The sequence below is a fragment of the Leptidea sinapis genome, chromosome 18, assembly GCF_905404315.1.
Source record: "Leptidea sinapis chromosome 18, ilLepSina1.1, whole genome shotgun sequence".
NCBI classification, from domain to species: Eukaryota; Metazoa; Arthropoda; class Insecta; order Lepidoptera; family Pieridae; genus Leptidea; species Leptidea sinapis.
In genome coordinates this window covers 4,390,673-4,409,246 of record NC_066282.1, presented here as the reverse complement: position 1 = coordinate 4,409,246, position 18,574 = coordinate 4,390,673, and the positions used below count along the sequence as shown (strand labels likewise).

General features: G+C 38.1%; 2 protein-coding genes across 4 annotated transcripts in view; one reads left to right on the top strand and one right to left on the bottom strand.

The window, feature by feature from the left end:
- The first annotated feature begins 396 nt into the window (after positions 1–396).
- On the top strand, positions 397–12,129 carry LOC126969436 (zinc finger protein 37-like). Of its 2 annotated transcripts, XM_050814853.1 has the most exons (7): positions 397–627; positions 1,013–1,370; positions 2,515–2,772; positions 5,683–5,881; positions 7,563–7,652; positions 8,189–8,335; positions 11,171–12,129. In XM_050814853.1, the coding sequence occupies exons 1-7, from the start codon at positions 493–495 to the stop codon at positions 11,301–11,303; spliced, it is 1,320 nt and encodes a 439-aa protein (XP_050670810.1). In that variant the 5' UTR covers positions 397–492; the 3' UTR covers positions 11,304–12,129. The 2 variants fall into 2 exon arrangements, with proteins under 2 accessions (XP_050670810.1, XP_050670811.1); XM_050814854.1 differs by lacking the exon at positions 5,683–5,881.
- LOC126969412 (coiled-coil domain-containing protein 40) overlaps positions 12,063–18,574 on the bottom strand; it is a 23,080-nt gene continuing 16,568 nt past the window's right edge. For both annotated transcript variants that reach the window (XM_050814812.1, XM_050814813.1), the window contains 6 exons: positions 18,128–18,336; positions 17,175–17,294; positions 15,817–15,912; positions 14,486–14,689; positions 13,709–13,867; positions 12,063–13,245 (listed from right to left, as the gene is read on the bottom strand). In XM_050814812.1, the coding sequence (XP_050670769.1) occupies positions 12,904–13,245; positions 13,709–13,867; positions 14,486–14,689; positions 15,817–15,912; positions 17,175–17,294; positions 18,128–18,336 (1,130 nt within the window). In that variant the 3' untranslated portion in view covers positions 12,063–12,903. The remainder of the gene's footprint in view (positions 13,246–13,708; positions 13,868–14,485; positions 14,690–15,816; positions 15,913–17,174; positions 17,295–18,127; positions 18,337–18,574) is intronic.

The following is an 18,574-nucleotide window of genomic DNA, read 5'->3' as shown; positions in this document are numbered from 1 at the left end:
ATTTCATTGCTAATTCGCTGAATTCCACCCACACACACAAACCTGGATATCATCCTTACCATCTGGATGTTTGGTGTTCCTCTACAGTGCGGTTGTCAAGGAAATTTATTCTTACATATAGAGCTAAACTAAGGAATCACCTTCATTGCGCGGTGTTTCCGGGACGATTCGACATAGGCTACATTAAAAAAAAAAGCGCGTACAGTTTTCTAAAAGGTAACGCTCCTGTGATGCAGCAAATTAAGTTGTCTTCTTCTCCAAAAAAATTGTTTGAAATGTCTGAATTCGGTAACCCTCAATACAAAACGAACATCTGTGGCCGGGCTGTAATGCGAAGGTACTTGGTAATGCGTTACTTTATTTTTTGACAGCTTCATAATCAAAAGTCAAAACAAATCAAATGTAAACTGTTTACGTTCTGTGTTCGTTTTGTTTTTCTTTATAAATAAACGTGATTTATGTCCGATATCTAGTAATTTTTCTTCTTCTAAGATGGATAATAATATATTTTGTCGAACTTGTCTTTCTCCAAAAGTTGATAGGAACATAAGGGATTTGTGTATTGCTGTGGAAGATCAACAAACGATATCAAGCACTGATGTATTATTATTCTGCGTCGATATAAAGGTACAATTCTAAATCCGCAGTCGCTATATTAACAACATCTTGTAAAATGAGAATTTGATTATGACCATTATATTTTTGTTAACCTCTACTGTTTCATTGAGATTTGAATGCCCTCGCACAAAACTCGCACTTAAAATTACATTTTTATATTATTCTTGTTCTTACAAGGCCTATTATTAGTTTACTTAACCTGTATAGTGTTCAGCAAACTTCCATTGGCAATGTTCCTAGGTTCATATGGCATGATACCTAGATAAAGATAAGTAATATATGTTTTGATGGTGCATAGTGAATTCACAAAATCTTTCATTCATCTATTTGAAAAGAAATGACTACTTAAAGGTTTATAGAATTACTTTAATCATTAATAATTGTTAATTTCAAGGTCCATTTAGATTCAACAGTAAGCACAAAACTATGTGAAAAGTGCTATCAGATGATAGTAGACATTTATATATTCAAGAGTAAAGTTATAAAAAATAATGAGTACCTGAATTCACTAATATTGAATACAACTTTACCAAAAATTAATAAAAACTCAGACCATGATTATACGTGTAATGATTTGACTTATAATGATGACGTATTTATTGACAATAATGATGACACTGATGTGGAGATAAAAATAGAACCAGAAGTTAAAGAAGAATATGTTACGGATAATAAATCAGAAGATGAAATTTTAAGTGCTATACTAGAAAATAAATTAAAATATGATGCGGAAGAAGATTCAAAAGAAAATGGTAAGTTCATGTTGGTTTTATACATAATATTACAAATCTATACAAGATCAGGCAACTTTGTGACAATTGAGTGGGGTGTGAACTATATTTAAATCCAGTGTTTGGTAAACTACTCGTAACAGGACAATTTCCAACAAACTGGCTCTTTTGGATTTTTTGCATCCCCACTTGCAGGAGGATTCAATTGGAATTTCAATTTTAATCTCCCAGGTGACTCTAAACAGGATGGCCAAGAAGTTGACATCCAAAGCTAAAATTTGAACTTTTAGTTAATTTTATTGTTGATAATTATTAACTACAGTTGCAATAACTACATAAGAAACTATGAAAAGTTTAGACAATGCGGAACTAGTTTAAGATTGAGTTGTAAGTTCAAGATAACTGCTCCAGCTAAATTCATGAAAATGTTCAAGGTATAAGGTAAAAATGAGGCTATGGCTTCTAACTATTTTTATAAACTTTCCAGAACATTGGCCAATAAAATGAGCCAAACTCAAATTTTAGCTTTGGACATCAACTTCTCGGCCACCCAGTATATGTGGAGTATGCCTTCACTAAAAATGTAATAAGGTGTTTTATTCTCTATAATCCACACTTGTAATGGTTGAGTGACATCTGATGCCTGTTAGCATTTCCATACAATTCCATGGAAAAACCATACACAGTCAAAGTAGCAAAATCACAATACAAATAAGAAATTTATCTTTCTTCAGATTGTCTCATTCTAGTGCAGTCATATACAAAATTTGTTTGTCACTAGCATATAATATTAATTGAGCTATAGACTATTTACTATCCCAATAGTTTGTGTTTTGTCTCACCAGTGGGAGGCTCCTTTGCACAGGATGCCGGCTAGATTATGGGTATCACAATGGCACTTGTTTGACATAACTGTCATGAAGTAGTAATGTATAATCATTATTATGTTTCGATCTAAAGGGTGCCGTAGCTATTGAAATTCCTGGGCAAATGAGACTTAACATCTTACTTACACTCAGAATTTATTGGGTTTTTTAAGAATCCTGAACGGCACTGCATTGTAATGGGCTGGGTGTATCAAAAATCATCAGTTGAACATGCTTCTCGTCTCGTCCTTTATTTTCATAAAAAAAAACATATATTATGAAATTATATTATTTTCCAGTATCTTTGAACAAAATAAAGACTGAAAATAGAAAAAATAAATCTAGAAAGATTGTCAAACAGAAACATCATGTGTGTGAAGAGTGTGGTAAAACTGTACTTAATCTTAAACAACACATTAAATCACACAAGGAAACCAAGAAAAGAAAAGAATATAAATGTGAAATTTGTAATATTACATTTAGCACCAATATGGCGAAACGAAAACATGTTCGATCAAAGCATAAAATTAAGAGAACATGTACAATATGCAAAAAAGGTAAACTTCAAGATTATCATAATCATTTCAACCCGGAATATATCTACTGCTTGACAAAGGTTTCCCCCAAAGAGTGCCATGACGATCGGAGCTGTGCTGCCCTCATCCAACCTATTCCGGCGATCTTGATCAGAGTGTCATTCCATCTTGTGACGGGCCTACCAACAACAACTGTCTGGTATGTGGTCGCTATTTGAGGACTTTACTGCCCACTGCCACTTTAGTTTCACAACCATCTGATATCAAGATATTCAAGATTATTGTTCATTTGTTCATAGAAATTATTTTCTATTGTGGAATAGGAATACAGCCATGTGTTGCCACCATTTTTGATAATTCTTTGTAGCTACTGATTTCATATTAAGAAGGAAACATGGTGTAGGAAGGTTTATTGCATAATATATTTTTTATTAATACAATTGGATGATTTGTGTGCATTCAACCACACTACTGCACTCTATAAAGGATAGTGTCAGAGAATATCTGCAATCAGGGGTAGTACCTACCTTGTTATGAACCTAAACATATAGCACTAGTGCTAAAGTTAATTTACTACTTACGGTAGGCAGTCTACAGATTGTATATACGGAAGCAAGCAGGGTTTCATACAACTTATGTTGTACTGTCGGACTAAAGCGCAACTACGACTAGTTAGATCTACAGTGCCTACCTAGCTAGTAAAACAATGCATGCCCCTGCCTACAATCTTGATCATCACTTCCTTCTTTGTGTGGTGTATCTGGGATGATATGATATGGATACCTCCTGTAATTCCTCTGGTGTTGCAAGAGAATGTGGGTGGCGGAGATCACTTAACATCAGGTGACCTGTACGATCGTTTGTCATCCTCTTACATAAAAAAACACCACTTCCAATGCCACTTAACATAACAGCCATTCATTAATTAGATCAAATAATATCCCAGTTTGTAATTGATTCTAGTTCATCTTACCACATGCTGTACCTGTATCTGTCTTTTTTTTTTTTTTTTTATATGAGAGCGGGCAAACGGGCAAGAGGCTCACGGGATGGGGAGAGGTGAGGCAACCGCCCATGGACATCCGCAACAACAGGTGTGTCAAGAAATACGTTGCCGGCCTTTAAGGTGGGAATATGCTTTTTTCTTGAAGGTCCCTAAGTCGTATCTGTTCGGGAAGACCGCTGCCGGTAGTTGATTCCACAAAGTGGCTGTGCGAGGCAAGAAATTTCGAAGAAAACGCGCGGTTGTGGAATGCCAGACGTCTACGTGATGCGGATGGTACTTTGCATGTAATGTCCGATGGTGGAATTCGGCCGCTGGAATCAACCCGAACAGCTCCTCTGAGCACTCCCCGTGATAAATGCGGTAGAAGATGCAGAGAGAACCCACATCTCTACGCAATGCTAGAGAATCAAGCCGATCGGAGATGACTTGATCGTCGATGATTCGAACCGCTCTTCGTTGTATGCGGTCAAATGGAAGAAGCTGGTACTGGGGAGCACCCGCCCAGAGGTGAGAACAGTATTCCATGTGAGGCCGAATTTGCGCCTTATAAAGTTGCAGGCGGTAGCTTTTAGTGAAGTACTGTCTTGCCTTACTGAGTACACCAAGCTTTTTAGAGGCCAGTTTGGCCTTCTCTTCCAAGTGACCACGGAACTGAACGTCGCTCGATATATCGACGCCAAGTATGCCAATACAGGCTGTGGCAGTTAGAGGAGTGATCTCGAATCGAGGGGATACGACAAAGGGAGACTTTTTAGTGGTGAACGCACAAACTTGTATCTTCTTGGGGTTGAATTGGACTAAATTTTGTCGGCCCCATTCCGAGACTTTGCAAAGCATAGTCTCGATTTCAGACACAAGTTTGATCCGGTTCACGTCGACGCTATCCCGTCTTTATAATAATTGAATCTAAGTGCTATGTAACCATTATATCTTACCATACATGATGTTATTTACTAACACGGCTTTACTCACGGCTTTTCGGTGTGGGTACCGACCAGTTTTGGACCATTCGGAGGTCCTTCATCAGGGTGACTGGAGTGGGTTATTTGTGCGATAATGTCCCGTTTGGTACTGCGGATTTGTGCTCGTAGTGCGCGGCTGGACAGGGGTGCGCGGGGTTTGCCGGTTGTTATGACGAGCACGGTATCACTGACACTATTGTGTCATTATTGGTGATCAGCAAAGCCGCGTTAATAAATAACGTTACAATGTCTCACGAAAGTTTTAATAATTTGATATACATGATTATGAGCTTTATGTATACAGGATGTCCCAAAGTTATGGGACATGAAGGGAAAGTACCTTAAATATCGAAGATAGGCTATTTTACTGAAAGAAGACTTTATGTTATTTTTAAAAGTTAGTAATTCTGCATTCAAAGATTTTCTAAAAATTACTTGCCTCGTCTGGGAATCGAACCGACTTAAATGTAAAAAAAAAGACCCCTACTTTTATGATGCCAATCGAAAGAAAACAAAGCCAAAAACTAATAACTCTTCTTAAGTAACATAGTATTTTTAAATTTACGACCCTAACATGTGAGTGATATTGGCAATATAAAGTTCATCATCATTTCAGCCGGAAGACGTCCACTGCTGGACAAAGGCCTCCCCCAAAGATGGCCATGATCGGTCCTGCGCTGCCCTCATCCAACCTACTTTGACGATCTTGACCAGATGGTCGGTCCATCTTGTGGGGGGCTTACCAACACTACGCCTTCTAGTACGTGGTCGCTATTCGAGGACCTTACTGCCCCAACGGCCATCTGTCCGTCGAGCTATGTGCCCCGCCCACTGCCACTTCAGTTGCACGTTCACCCAATCATTCGTGCTATGTCGGTGACTATGGCTCTCCTCCGCTGAGCAACAATGAGCTTCCTTAATATAAAGTTACATAATAAGAATGGCTGTATTAAATTCTTTCAGCGGTCACAAATCTAAAGAGCCATATGCTAAGTATCCACAATCCAAACAGTCTGCCATACAGTTGTTCTGAATGTGATCGTCGATTTATATCCAAGTCTAAGCTAGCAGAGCATATCAATTTACACACGAATAAGAGGCCATTTGAATGTGACGCATGTGACAAGAACTTCACAACTAAAGTCCTACTACAGATGCATACGTAAGAATTCACTTTATATTTATTGTTGGCGCCATATTTCATTTGCTCATTTGGCATCGAACTCGTAACTGTTAGTGTCAACTTCAGCTGTCAATTTCTTCTTTCCACACCCCGCTTCCTCTTTTTTTATTAAAATAACGGACGAGAAGAGCAGGACGTTCAGCTAATGGTAATTGATATGCCCTGCCCATTACAAGGCAGTGCCGCTCAGGATTCTTGAAAAACCCAAAAATTCTGATCGGCACTACAATTACGCTCGTCACCTTGAGACATAAGATGTTAAGTCTCATCTGCCCAGTAATTTCTCTAGCTACGGCGCCCTTCACGGCAGAACTAAGCGCCGTTAGCCATAATTAAGCCGGCATCCTGTGCAAAGGAGCCTCCCACTGGTATACTCTGACTCCTTCCGCACCCCGTCAGGCAAGGTCACTAACCAATGAGCTATATGGTCGTCAATGTAATGCAAATGTTTTAAAAAAATATACTGCTATAGTTTCTTGCGCCGATTCTTCTCTCTTAGTTCGCCATTTGCTTATGAAGCTTTGGTAGTGATTTCATTGACATTAAAAGTAGTTCTTTAAGAAGTAGGCAATCTTGATTTCTAAATCAAATTTTGTATATTTTATTCGAGAAGTGTAGGGTAAACATTTTAAATTAATAAATTGCCTCAAGTCAATTTCCTAACATGCAATAATTGAGGTTGTCAACTGTAAAGTAGATCCTTTAGATGGCGCTACAGAGAGAGTTGAACATAAATACCAAGTTTTATGGATGACGTGTCATTTGGACGGTTGGCTTACGGCCGTTCCCAATATACTATCAACAGATAGAGATAAATTACTACCTTCTACTGTCAGTAATTAGCAGTCAATAATCTGAAGCTGTCCCAATATTCCCGATAAGTGATTCTTATCGCCAGTTCACTGTTGCAATGTCCATACAAACTTTCATCGCTGGTAAGCTATACGTCGTCCCATTGACAGAGATCGAGGACGGATAAGATGAGTTACCGTCGATTAGTTTATTGGGACAGAAAAGTCAACGATAGTTACGATTTTTTATCTCAAGTGGGCCAGAACCGGAGATAGACTGAATATTGGGAATGGCCGTTAGTGGTGAAAGTGGTGGGGCGGATACGGAGTTTCCCGTGTCCCAAGTGCGATATGACTTTCACCACGCAGCGGTATGTGCGATAGACTTATACCCAGGGGTGGGACAGACGCCTTAAAGTGACGTTTTCAGAAGACTGTAGTGCCATCTGTTAGTTGGCCCAAAAATTAAAGCATTGTCAGCTGTCACTCGCTTTGAAACCTTTCAACATTCGGGATACCGAAAGGCGCGGAATCGTACGCATCATCCATAAATTTTGGTATTAAATTAGATTTGTAAATTCTTCATTCTCTATTAAAATAAGTCTAGCCCAGCGGTTAATGAACCTACAGAGCAGAGGTGCAAACATATTTTATATGATGAATATGGGTGTTTGTTACCGAGTCATGGATGTCTATAAGTATTTTTGTATGTTTAGTATGCATATTGCATTAAATGTATAATTGTATTGTAGCCACAGTACAGGCTATGTCTAGTTTGGGGCAAGATGATATGTGTAAAAGTGTTATAAAAAAAAAAGATTATAGAGAAATCAATTTTACAAAATTAAAAATTATTTATGACTTTACAGAAGACGAGTGCATGACAAAGAACGATCGCACATGTGTCAGTACTGTTCAAAGAGTTTCTTCAAAATGTATCATTTACAAGTGCATCTTCGGTGAGTAAACATATTCAAATTCCAGTTTTATTTCAGTGTTATTATTGGGGGTGACCCATTGCCTTGTAACAGACACAAATCCTCTGATACACTCGGTGGCGCTACAGGTTGAAACGTTTTCACCAAGGTTATACTAGTAGGAGGCTCCTTTGCACAGGAAGCCGGCTAGATTATGGGTACCACAACGGCGCATATTTTTGTCTGAAGTAGTAGTGTGAAAACATTACTGTGTTTCGGCCTGAAGGGCGCCGTAGCTAGTGAAATTGCTGGGCAAATGAGTACCGCTCGGAATAATCGGGTTTTTCAAGAATCCTGAGCGGCACTGAATTGTAATGGGTGGGGCGTATCAATTACCATTAGCTGAACGTCCCGCTCGTCTCGTCCCGTGATGTTCTTCTCTGTTCTTTCTATGGTAATATTGTTATTACTGCCGTACGGTAATGTAGAGTCAAAATCAAGCATTTGATATTTTGGATTGTGAGCCTTAACGCGATGCAACAGTATCCACTTTACTAGCATTTATGATTGTATTTCAGAAGTCATTCGAAGGAGAAGCCGTATAAATGCGACGTCTGCGGTAAGCACTACGTGTCGTCAAGCGGTCTGAAGAACCACAAGGAGACGCATAGCAACGTACGGAGCTTCCCGTGTCCCAAGTGCGATATGACTTTCACCACGCAGCGGTATGTGCGATAGACTAGATACCTACCCAGGGGTGGGACAGACGCCTTAAAGTGACGTTTTCAGAAGACTGTAGTGCCATCTGTTAGTTGGCCCGAAAATGAAAGCTTTGTCAGCTGTCACTCGCTTTGAAACCTTTCAACTTTTCTTTATTTGCGTCACTGCCCACTGGTCGTAAAATGGCGGCTACTTCTAGCGTTTGCGCATGTATGTAGTTCTCGTGTTCCATTTTGAATATTCGCACTACTAAATCTATCCTTTATGTTCTATGTTGTGACACAATTAAATAACTAACTCTACATGCAATTTCAACATGGTAAATAATTGCAATACCTACATTAAAAAGTAGAGTTAGTTATTTAATTGCGTCACAACATTAAAAATGAATTTTATCATTTGGAGCTTTTAATAGTTATTTTCGGGGCCAATCTCCAGATGGCGCTAGTTTCCAAATAGACAGCTCATAATGCGTAGAGACGGCTTTCTTTTCCCAGTATATTATTATACCTTTTCCTTATACCGTTGCCTATGAAGCCGTAGACAGAGCAATCATATGTGCGGGGTGAGACCGAAATTAGTTAGCAGCTCGGGACGCGATTTTAAGGGCTAACGCGTGTTTGTTTTAATTTATAAGCAATTGAAATCGTATATAGTACCAGTTGTGCTGTGAGAGTTTGAATATTACCATCCCGCATATGATTTTGTGTTTTTTATTCATCGGTTAGAAACAGAATTGATGTCGATCTTGATTTCGTTTACTGGAAACAATATTTGGTTCAAACTGTTTCAGCATTTGAGCCTAATAGAATTTAAATAGATTTTTTGTTAAAATTATTTATTTGGATTTGGATTTTTTTCTAATATAAATAGTCGGAAGACATCCACTTCTAGACCAAGGATTTTGTATTTGTTGCTATAAATAACTTCTATTGAAGTAGGCGTTACTTTGCGGAAATCCATAATTATACAAATGATTTGAGTTTTCTTTAGTGTTAATTCCGCCAATGTTTGTCTTTAAACAATTCGACACGTGTTTCGCCTCTACACGAGGCTTCCTCAGGACTTGTTGTCTCGCCAAAATCTGGCACGAGACCAGACGAGGCAGAAACACGTGTCGAATTGTTTAAATACAAATATTGGCGGAATTAACACTAAAGAAAACTCAAATCATTTGTATATATAACTTCAATAAATTACAAAATAATCATATTTATTCTAAGTAAATTATAAAAAAGAACTTGTGACAACCTTACGTGCTGCGGAGTACTCCATGCGTTGTCGGCTTATCGTCAAACATCAAAGGCTACGGCCCACTATTAGTTTTCTATACACTGTGCCATCAGCCTCTAAATATTAAACGGCATTTATGCCCGATTCGATATAATATCGCATATTAACACCCGAACGTTTAGATGGGAGTTGGTTAATGAAATAAAATAAATAAAATAGCCTTTATTATTACTAGTGACTTAATTTTTCTTATAAATAAAACTTAGATTAGCTTAACTAGTAATTTGTCTCTCGACAAAGGCCTCCTCTACAGACTTCCACCTTATTCGGTCTCTGGCTACTCTTATCCAGTCCGGTCCTGCTATCCTTTTAAAAAAATCATCCTCCCACCTTCTAATCTGTCTACCTTTCCTTCATTTCCCGTCTCTTGGATACCATTCTGTAACGGTTTTTGTCCATTTCTCTTTCTTTTCCCTCAGAATGTGTCCAGTCCATTTCCACTTTTGCTTTTGACAGAGTTGGTTAGTCAAAGTCAAATAAACTTTATTCAATTAGGCTTAAATTAAGCACATTTAAATAGTCACTATAAATATTTCACATCTTAGGCTGGAGTTGGATGCGAGTTCTGACGACGTCGTGCATGTTCTGACGCGTTCGTCGTGGCCAGTGTAAACACTGTCATTGGATACTAGGCGTTTGTGTCTTTTGACGAATCCGTCAGAACAAATTTTCGTCAGAACTCGCATCCATAGTAACCCTAGCCTAAGACTACTCTTGTCAAAACTATTGCAATCTAGACGTGGCACGCGGGGACTACTTCTATAGTGTCAATATTCTAAGCATAATTAATATATTTGATTGAATAATGATTGTTAAAATAGACTTACTATTCATTTAACGTTGTATTTTTTTTAAATAAATTAATTAAAAAAAATCCATTTCAAATTATTAGTGTAATAGAAAAGTCAGATAATAATTTTGAGATGCACTCTCTGTATCTCCTTCCCATAGATTTTAATGAATACGGTCTACCTAATTAAATGTTTGTGTTGATTCCCATAAACTTACCGCACTCGATCAACCTATTCGTATCTATGTTTAAAATATAAGACAATTGAAATTTCATTTCAACAATATTTTTAAAGTGAAACTTTTATAGCATCGCCTTAAATTGTTTTGTCAATATATCGCATGTCGCATTACAACCGGCCGCTGAGTAGGGGTGGAGTCGAATAATTAATTTCAACTACTTCTTAAGTCTGGTTGGCCAAGTGGTCTAAGGCGCCAGATTTAAGATCTGGTTCCCGAGATTGGGTTTCGATCCCACACCTTATTATAAAAAAAAGTTTCACTTGTATCATGGTTTCATAAAACCACACAACTTATCCAAGTGTTTTGAATTTTTGTTGTGTAAATTCCACCAATATTTATCTTTAAACAATTCGACACGTGTTACGCCTCTGTCCTCGTCGAATTGTTAAAAGACAAATATTGGCGGAATTAACACTAACAGAGGCTCAACACATTTGAATAATTATGGATTTCCGCAAAGTAACGCCTACTTCAATAAATTTTCCTTATGTTATTTTGTCGATTGTTATCTTCAGGTATGTGAAAACCCACATGCTAAGCCACACAAAGGAGAAGCGGTTCCCCTGCATGTACTGTGGCTTCCGGTTCCATCGCTCTGACCATCGCCTGAGACATCAGCGGACAGCGCACGAATCCATCCATAAGTAACGGGAGTTAAATCCAACGGAACGGGACCATAGACTAATTTATTTTTATTGTGGTAAAGGGTAAAACAAACCAGAGAGTTCTTTGAAGATAGAGGCTTTATTAAAATGTTTTTAGACCATAAGTAAATGAATGGAAAGGGATATCGCCCCTTGCAGTCAAAATCTGTTTCCCAAGAGTCGACATCAACGAAAGCTGATATTAGCGGTCAGCGAGGGCTAAAAATCGACCCCATTTAATTAACACAAATTCTCATTTGAAACATAACACAAAATATATATAATTTAACTATAAAAAATCATGATATTATATTATGTTTTAATTGTATTCTAAAGGCCTTACAAATAAACTTGGTATAAAGTTATAACTGATGTTATCATTCATCCTTCATTTATACAAAGAAAATGCAAGATGTTTACACTATCGTGGACAACACTGTCAATACAATGATAATTCTGAAGTTTTCTGAATGACAAGCTGCCTTGCAAATAAACGCGGGAAACGCTATACGTCCGAAGAAACCATTCGTAAGCAAACTGTCTATGTGTAAACATTTTACATATTCTTGGTTTATGCTTAGTTATAACTTTATGCCAATTTTATTTGTAAGGCCGTAAGACATGAAGAGGGGCAATGGTGTAGAAATACAAACTAACCAATTTGTTTACATCGTCTCTGGGGCTTCAACATTACCCGTTTTTATAAACGCTTATGAATTTTTATCCGAAGAAAATGTTTGGTATAGGTAATAAAAACAAATCCAATTGTTAATATTATATTTATATCGCTATATCAAAATGTTTAAATAAATTATAATTATTGTTACAAAGTGTTTTTATTATAAATCCATTTAAAAACAATAAAAAGCCACAATAATATACGTTGTGCTGGTATATTGTTGTCACATTTCCATTCTCTTCAGAGCTTACTAACCACTTCGACCGTTTTCAATAACGTATGTGTAGTTACGGATATATTCCTATCACCGTTTAATGACAAGATCTTATCTATCCATAGTTATGACCAATATAGTTCTATTATTAGTTATAGTCCAATGCTATCTGTCGATATGTTATTGAAATGTAAGTAAGCGTAGATTTGTCTACCTCTAGTATGTTAAACTAAGGATAGATAGGTTATTGAAAACGGCGGAATTAGTATCATGTATGAGCTACAAAATGTAACAACACAATGCACGGCACGAATCTCTGGTGTAATCAAATACGCTGATGTCAAAATTTGTGTGTCACTGGCTACGAGCACGTAGGTGTTGTCATGCGCAGATCGCACTCGGCGTATAAACCGCGTCGATCCACAAAGCAATATAAATAAATGAACGCGACTGTGCAACAATTTTACTCACAGATCAAAACTTGCGTCGGGTCCAATAAAATTGTTAAAAAAAGCAATATTATAAGTATTCTAATTTAACTTTACATATTTTAATCTCCACTGACAGATATCATACGTCCAAATGTTAAGTGCTCAGAGATCGTAGACAAGATGATTTTGACAGTAACGCAACAATTAGGTACTCCCAAAGAGTACAAAAGTGACATGACATTGACAGCATGACATCAATTTCAGTTTAGCAGCACACGACTTAACATTCACACTCCTTCTCAGCCACGTTTGAATTCTCTTCTTCGGCATCTTCTTGCTCCTCCTTTATATCCGAGCATCCGCAGTCTTCAACCAGCCGAGGACTTGTGGTCGGAGAGAAAATGTTCAGTGTGTTCAGAATGGTCTCAAACTTATCATTCATGTACGGGTACTCGTTGGCCAGAGATTGGACTATGTACTTGAGTCTGTCGTTGAGTTTTTGCGCTTGCTCGTATTCTTTGAGGACGGTTGCCTTCGGTCTTCGAACTTTGACCGATTGTCTTTTGATCGCAGTCGCCAGCTCGGTGCCCAGGCGCTGCTGTCGTATGACCCGTTCAAGTAGCTGGACGATTATAAAGCTGTTATAAAGTGTAAAGCTATAGAGATTGAATTTAGATATCATTTAATTTATTTGTCTGAGAGGTTAGTGTGGCAAATGACTGACTGTAGAATAAATTTCCTTGTGCGGTGTTTCCGGGACGATACGACATGGGTACGTTCAAATAAAGCGCGTTCCACCTTCCTTAATGGCTGGCAACGCTCCTGTGATTCTTCTGGTGTTGCAAGAGAATGTGAGCGGCGGTGATCACTTAACACCTGGTGACCCCTACGTTCGTTTGTCCTCCTTTTCCATAAAAAAATAGAATGGCAATTGCAATGGCAATATTATACCAAAAGAAATCATTCGAATTAAAAATATGTCGTAAGCATCTTAAGATCAAGCACATGTGAGTTTTATTACTATGATGATATTCTAAAACTAATCTACATGCTGAAAACGGATCTGAAAATTACAAATAATTTACCCATTGTTTCTGCTTCTCCGCATCCCGTGACTCTTTCATGAGCGTGGCTACTCTCTCCTCCAGCTGAGAGTTGAGAGCGCCAGTGTCAGCCAACTCCCGCTGTAGCCGCGACTGTTCCTTCTCCAATTCCTGCAAACGCTGTTTTGCGTCGGCCAGGTCCTGGTTAATAGATATATTTTAATTATATTATTTAATTATTTCTACAAATAGCGATATTTCTACCAAGTTTTATCATGTCTCTTTGCCATATTTATTCAATTATTATTAAGAATTTTGCGCTATTTCTATGAAAATAATGATGCAACTATAATTTTGAATTTATTAATGTAAGTAATACTAAGAGTATCTGGAACAAGCGCAAGTCAGAAAGTATTTGATTAAAACTTGTATGAAATCATATCGCGCTACAAACGACACTCCAAATACTTATCTGAGATACCCTCTATATATGATACAGTTTGAGGATATCACCAGATCTATCCGTGCCAAATTTAAGGTGCCGTAGAACTAAATATTGATTCTATCTAAACCAAGCGACTAGTTGTGGTTCAATCTTATATCATAAGGAGCCATATATACAAAACGTATATATAACCATATATTTTATACAATATATCAGTAGCTTTCACGTAATTGCCCTTCAAATAAATATAGTTTTTCCCCTTTTACGACACCTCGTTCATAGATGAATTGAATGGTTCATTTATACACTTGAGAAGGGATTCCTAAAAAGGTTTGCCTCCTATGTTCCTCGATGCTTACTCAACAGCGACTTACTTTTGTGACTCGTGCAACATCACTCTTGACCAATCTCAGCTTATGGTGGTAACTGGACTGCGAGATGTGGCCAGAGTTACCGTGAACCTTCTCCACAGCGGCCACGGCGCGAGCCTTGTCCATTGCGGTGTCCCTGCGGGTCACGTACAGCGCCAGATCTTCCGCCAGCTTCTCGCTGGTCTTACGCAACTGCTCACGACGGACCTGGTTTCATAAAAGACCTATTTAGGAACCCGTTAGGAAGTTTTATGACAGAGTATTAGTGGGAGGCTGCTTTGCACAGGATGCCGTCTAGATTATGGGTTCCACAAAAACGCCTATTTCTGCCGTGAAGCAATAATGTGTGAACATTACGGTCTGAAGGGCGCCATAGCTAGTGAAATAACTGGGCAAACGAGACTTAGCATCTTATGTCTCAAGTTGACGAGCGCACTTTTAGTTGTAGTTGGATTTTTCAAGAATCATGAGCGATGTAATGGGCAGGGCATATCAATTACCATCAGCTGAACGTCCTGCTCGTCTCTTTCCTTATTTTCATAAAAAAAGTGAATTTCTTACGATTTTGCCGTGACCATGACGCTAGTCGATATATCGTCCTCACATAGTAAATATAGATAGTAAAGCGGTATTCAAGATAATATTTATTTAGCAAGTGACACTGTCAAATGTCATTGTCAACAGCTGGTGACCAAACGTTAGAGTATTACAAAGATTTGTATCCAAAATAGTTTTACTTTATGCTACGGCATTATTGTCCGGATAAGGCAAAAAATTTGCGTTATCATGACAAGTCTGGACAAGCAATTCGAAAAATCGTTATGGAGTAATTTTGTTTTGTTATAATACACACACTTTTTTATTGAGAAAAAGAAATCCACCTTACGGTAAGTAATCACCGCTTAAACTAACAATAATGTTGCCGACTACGTGTTAGATGTCTCTCACGGAGAAGTTTCAAGAAATAAGTGTATTAACTGTGACATCCCGATACATATATTTAAGAGGATCTTTTATATATTCGTAAAAAAATCTGTGACTATCATAAAAAAGTGACAAGTTCACAAAAGTTACAATTGTAACAATCACATCTCCACAAAATTAGAAAATCATTTATAGGCCAGTGTATCCGCAACTCCACAACAAACTTCCCAGTAATATCCAAGACCTACCAATAGATACCTAATAATCTACCCGATGGTCTAAATAAATAAATACTTACTTGTCCATTTGGGTAACAAAGTTTCAATTTCTATTTTGTACGTGTTGCCCGTTCTAAATCATCTATAATCTCTTTGTAAACAGAACACTCTCTATAAACAAATACTATATACCTCCATTCTATGGATCTCTGTTCTCATTTGTCCGATCTCCCCGGCTGCAGACTTAGCATTCTGAATGTTTCTCTTGAGATCTACTGCAAGAATACCCTGTAATGATCAAAGTTTGGACATTAGGAAAAACAATATTAATGTGTCGTTCCGAACGAATCACAATGTCACTCGAATATGTGATGGCAAATATCGATTAAATAATTCCGAAAAATCCGGCGTTTATAAACTAAGTTGTGACACTTGTAACGGGGCATATAGGTCAAACAGGTCGAAATTTTGAAATTAGATTAAAGGAACATATTGCCGCATTTAGGAATAATCATCCCGAAAAATCACACTTCGCGAAACATTTAATTGATACAGGTCACTCGGAAACAATAATAATTTTAATATTTTACATACATGTGAAAAAGGAGTTCGCTTAAATGTGTTAGAGCAATTAGAAATAATAAAACACAAAAAAAACATGTTTACATTGTTGAATGAACAAACAAATTTAGTCCCACACCTTTGTTACGTATCTCTTCCGGGGGTAATACGTCACAACAGCCGACCAATCACAGCGCGTCATTTCATGGGACGAGGGTATAAAAGAGCGGCTCATTTGATTTAACCCAGCGGAAACTCCATAGGGAGTGCCGCTTGCGCCTCTCTCTACCCAAGTGAAGGTCGCCTTCGATGTAGGCTTAGAGGGCACCTGCCCAAAGCCAACTGCAGGTGGTGTTTAGTGGGTAGGCACCTAGGTTTTCACGTGAGTCCCACATTACCAACGCAGACTTCGGCTGCGTTGGTATGCATGAGCATTCACCACCTCCCTCCCGTCGTAATCCCGGAGGGTAGCCCTTTCCCTTGTTTGGGCGCAAAAAAAAAACTCATTTGATTCAGTCTCGTGCCAGATTTTGGCGAGACAACACGTCCTGAGGATGCCTCGTGTAGAGGCGAAACACGTGTCGAATTGTTTTAAAGACAAATATTGGCGGAATTAACACTAAACAAAACTTAAATCATTTGTATAATTACGTAAGTAAGCCAAAATGTTTGAGTAATTTTGGTGCATCTCTTTACGTAAATTGTATGAAATAATAATGTAAAATGCTGACTCTTACAGTGTTAAAAGAGTGGAAATGAGATTCTTGCCACGTCTTTTGATAAGCTCAACTTTTCCGTAGTGGCGGTAAAATCTTTGACATTCATAAGTGACATTAATTTTGACCTAATTGAATAAATATTTTTCCTTTCTTTCTTTAGGGCCGGACAGTCGCCGACTAATTGGTGACTGTAAATATGATCGATGAGTCGGCTTACCGACATTTAATTAAATACTTTTGAAAGATTCTAGTAATCTAAAAACTACCAACCTTCCTTTGCCAGATAAGCGCTTCTCTCTGTACTCGATCGAGCTCCTGAGTTAAGTTTATTTTATCTTTCTCCATTGTCTCGATGTCTTCTTGCAGCTGAATTATCTCCGACTCGGCATCCTGTTGGACACACAAACACATCCCGGTCCATACTTTAGGTATATATGTGTGCGTTAGCATTATTATGCGAGAAATATAATGCCATCATCCACCAGATTTTTTTTCACTGAAAACTACTTGAAATGCTATAAAATTCAGTAGTGAAAAAACTTTAGCTGGCCCTACTTTATTCGCCCAGTCTCCATGAAGAGTATTAAATAATAATATTAATAATGCCTAAATGACACAACATCGTAAAGTTTGAGAGAGAAGAACAACCCTTACGGAGATTTAGCAAGATAGAAAAGGAAAGTGAATCTATTGATTATTTTATAACTGATTTTGATTGACAAGCCGTAAACAGTGAGCCATGCTTAGTATTAGATTCATAGTAAGGTATTTTAAATATGAAACCACTATCGAACTCACACATTGACAAAACAAAATTGGTCTCATTATCGGGCTGTCACGTCGACTATAAGCTAGTAAATTTTAAGTGTATAGTCCTAGCAAACAATCATATTACAATATGCGGTTAACGCCACAAATTGGGACATCATCCCCACCATCTGGATGTTTGTTCCTCCACAGTGCGGTTTTCAAGGAACTTTCATCCACGTACGACCAAGCTGTGGAATGAGTTTACTTGTGCTATGTTACCAGGACGATACGACATGGGTAGCTTCAAAAAAAGCGCGTACTTTTTTTAAAGGTCCGACAGCGCTCTTGTGATCCTCTGATGTTGCAAGAGAATGTGGGCGGCGGTGATCATTAACATAAGGTGACCCGTAAGCTCGTTATGCCTCTCTTTCATAAAAAAGTAAAATAGTAGGCACTACTCCATCCATCCGTACCTTAAGGTTGGCAGCATACTCGTGACTGATTGCCAGGTTAGCTTTCTGCAGATGATCATTGCGCTCGTTGGATTCCTTCCTGGTCCGCTCGAGCACCTCCAACCGGCCTCGCAGCTCCCGCAGGCTCCGATCCACACTTGCTCGCTCCTCATCCACGTGCTCACACTCTGCTTGGACCCGCAACGTCTTCTGCTCGCAAATCTGTATCTCTGTAACCGAAGTTAACTGGTTATTATTAAACCTTCTTTAGATACTACCCTGACAGCACACGCAAAGAAATATTCTTGATGAGATTAAAAATTTAAGCGTAAACTTTACGGGATCAATCTATTTTTATATGACAATAAAGGACGAGACGAGCAAGACGTTCAGCTGATCATAATTGATACACCCTGCCCATCAAAATGCAGTGCTGCTCAGGATTCTTGAAAAAACCTAAAATTTCTG

Coding starts and splice junctions, on each gene's coding strand:
- LOC126969436 (XM_050814853.1), top strand. CDS start 493: ATGGATAATAATATATTTTGTCGAACTTGTCTTTCTCCAAAAGTTGAT. Junction 7,653..8,188: donor CATTTACAAGTGCATCTTCG/GTGAGTAAACAT, acceptor ATTGTATTTCAG/AAGTCATTCGAAGGAGAAGC. Junction 8,336..11,170: donor ATGACTTTCACCACGCAGCG/GTATGTGCGATA, acceptor TGTTATCTTCAG/GTATGTGAAAACCCACATGC.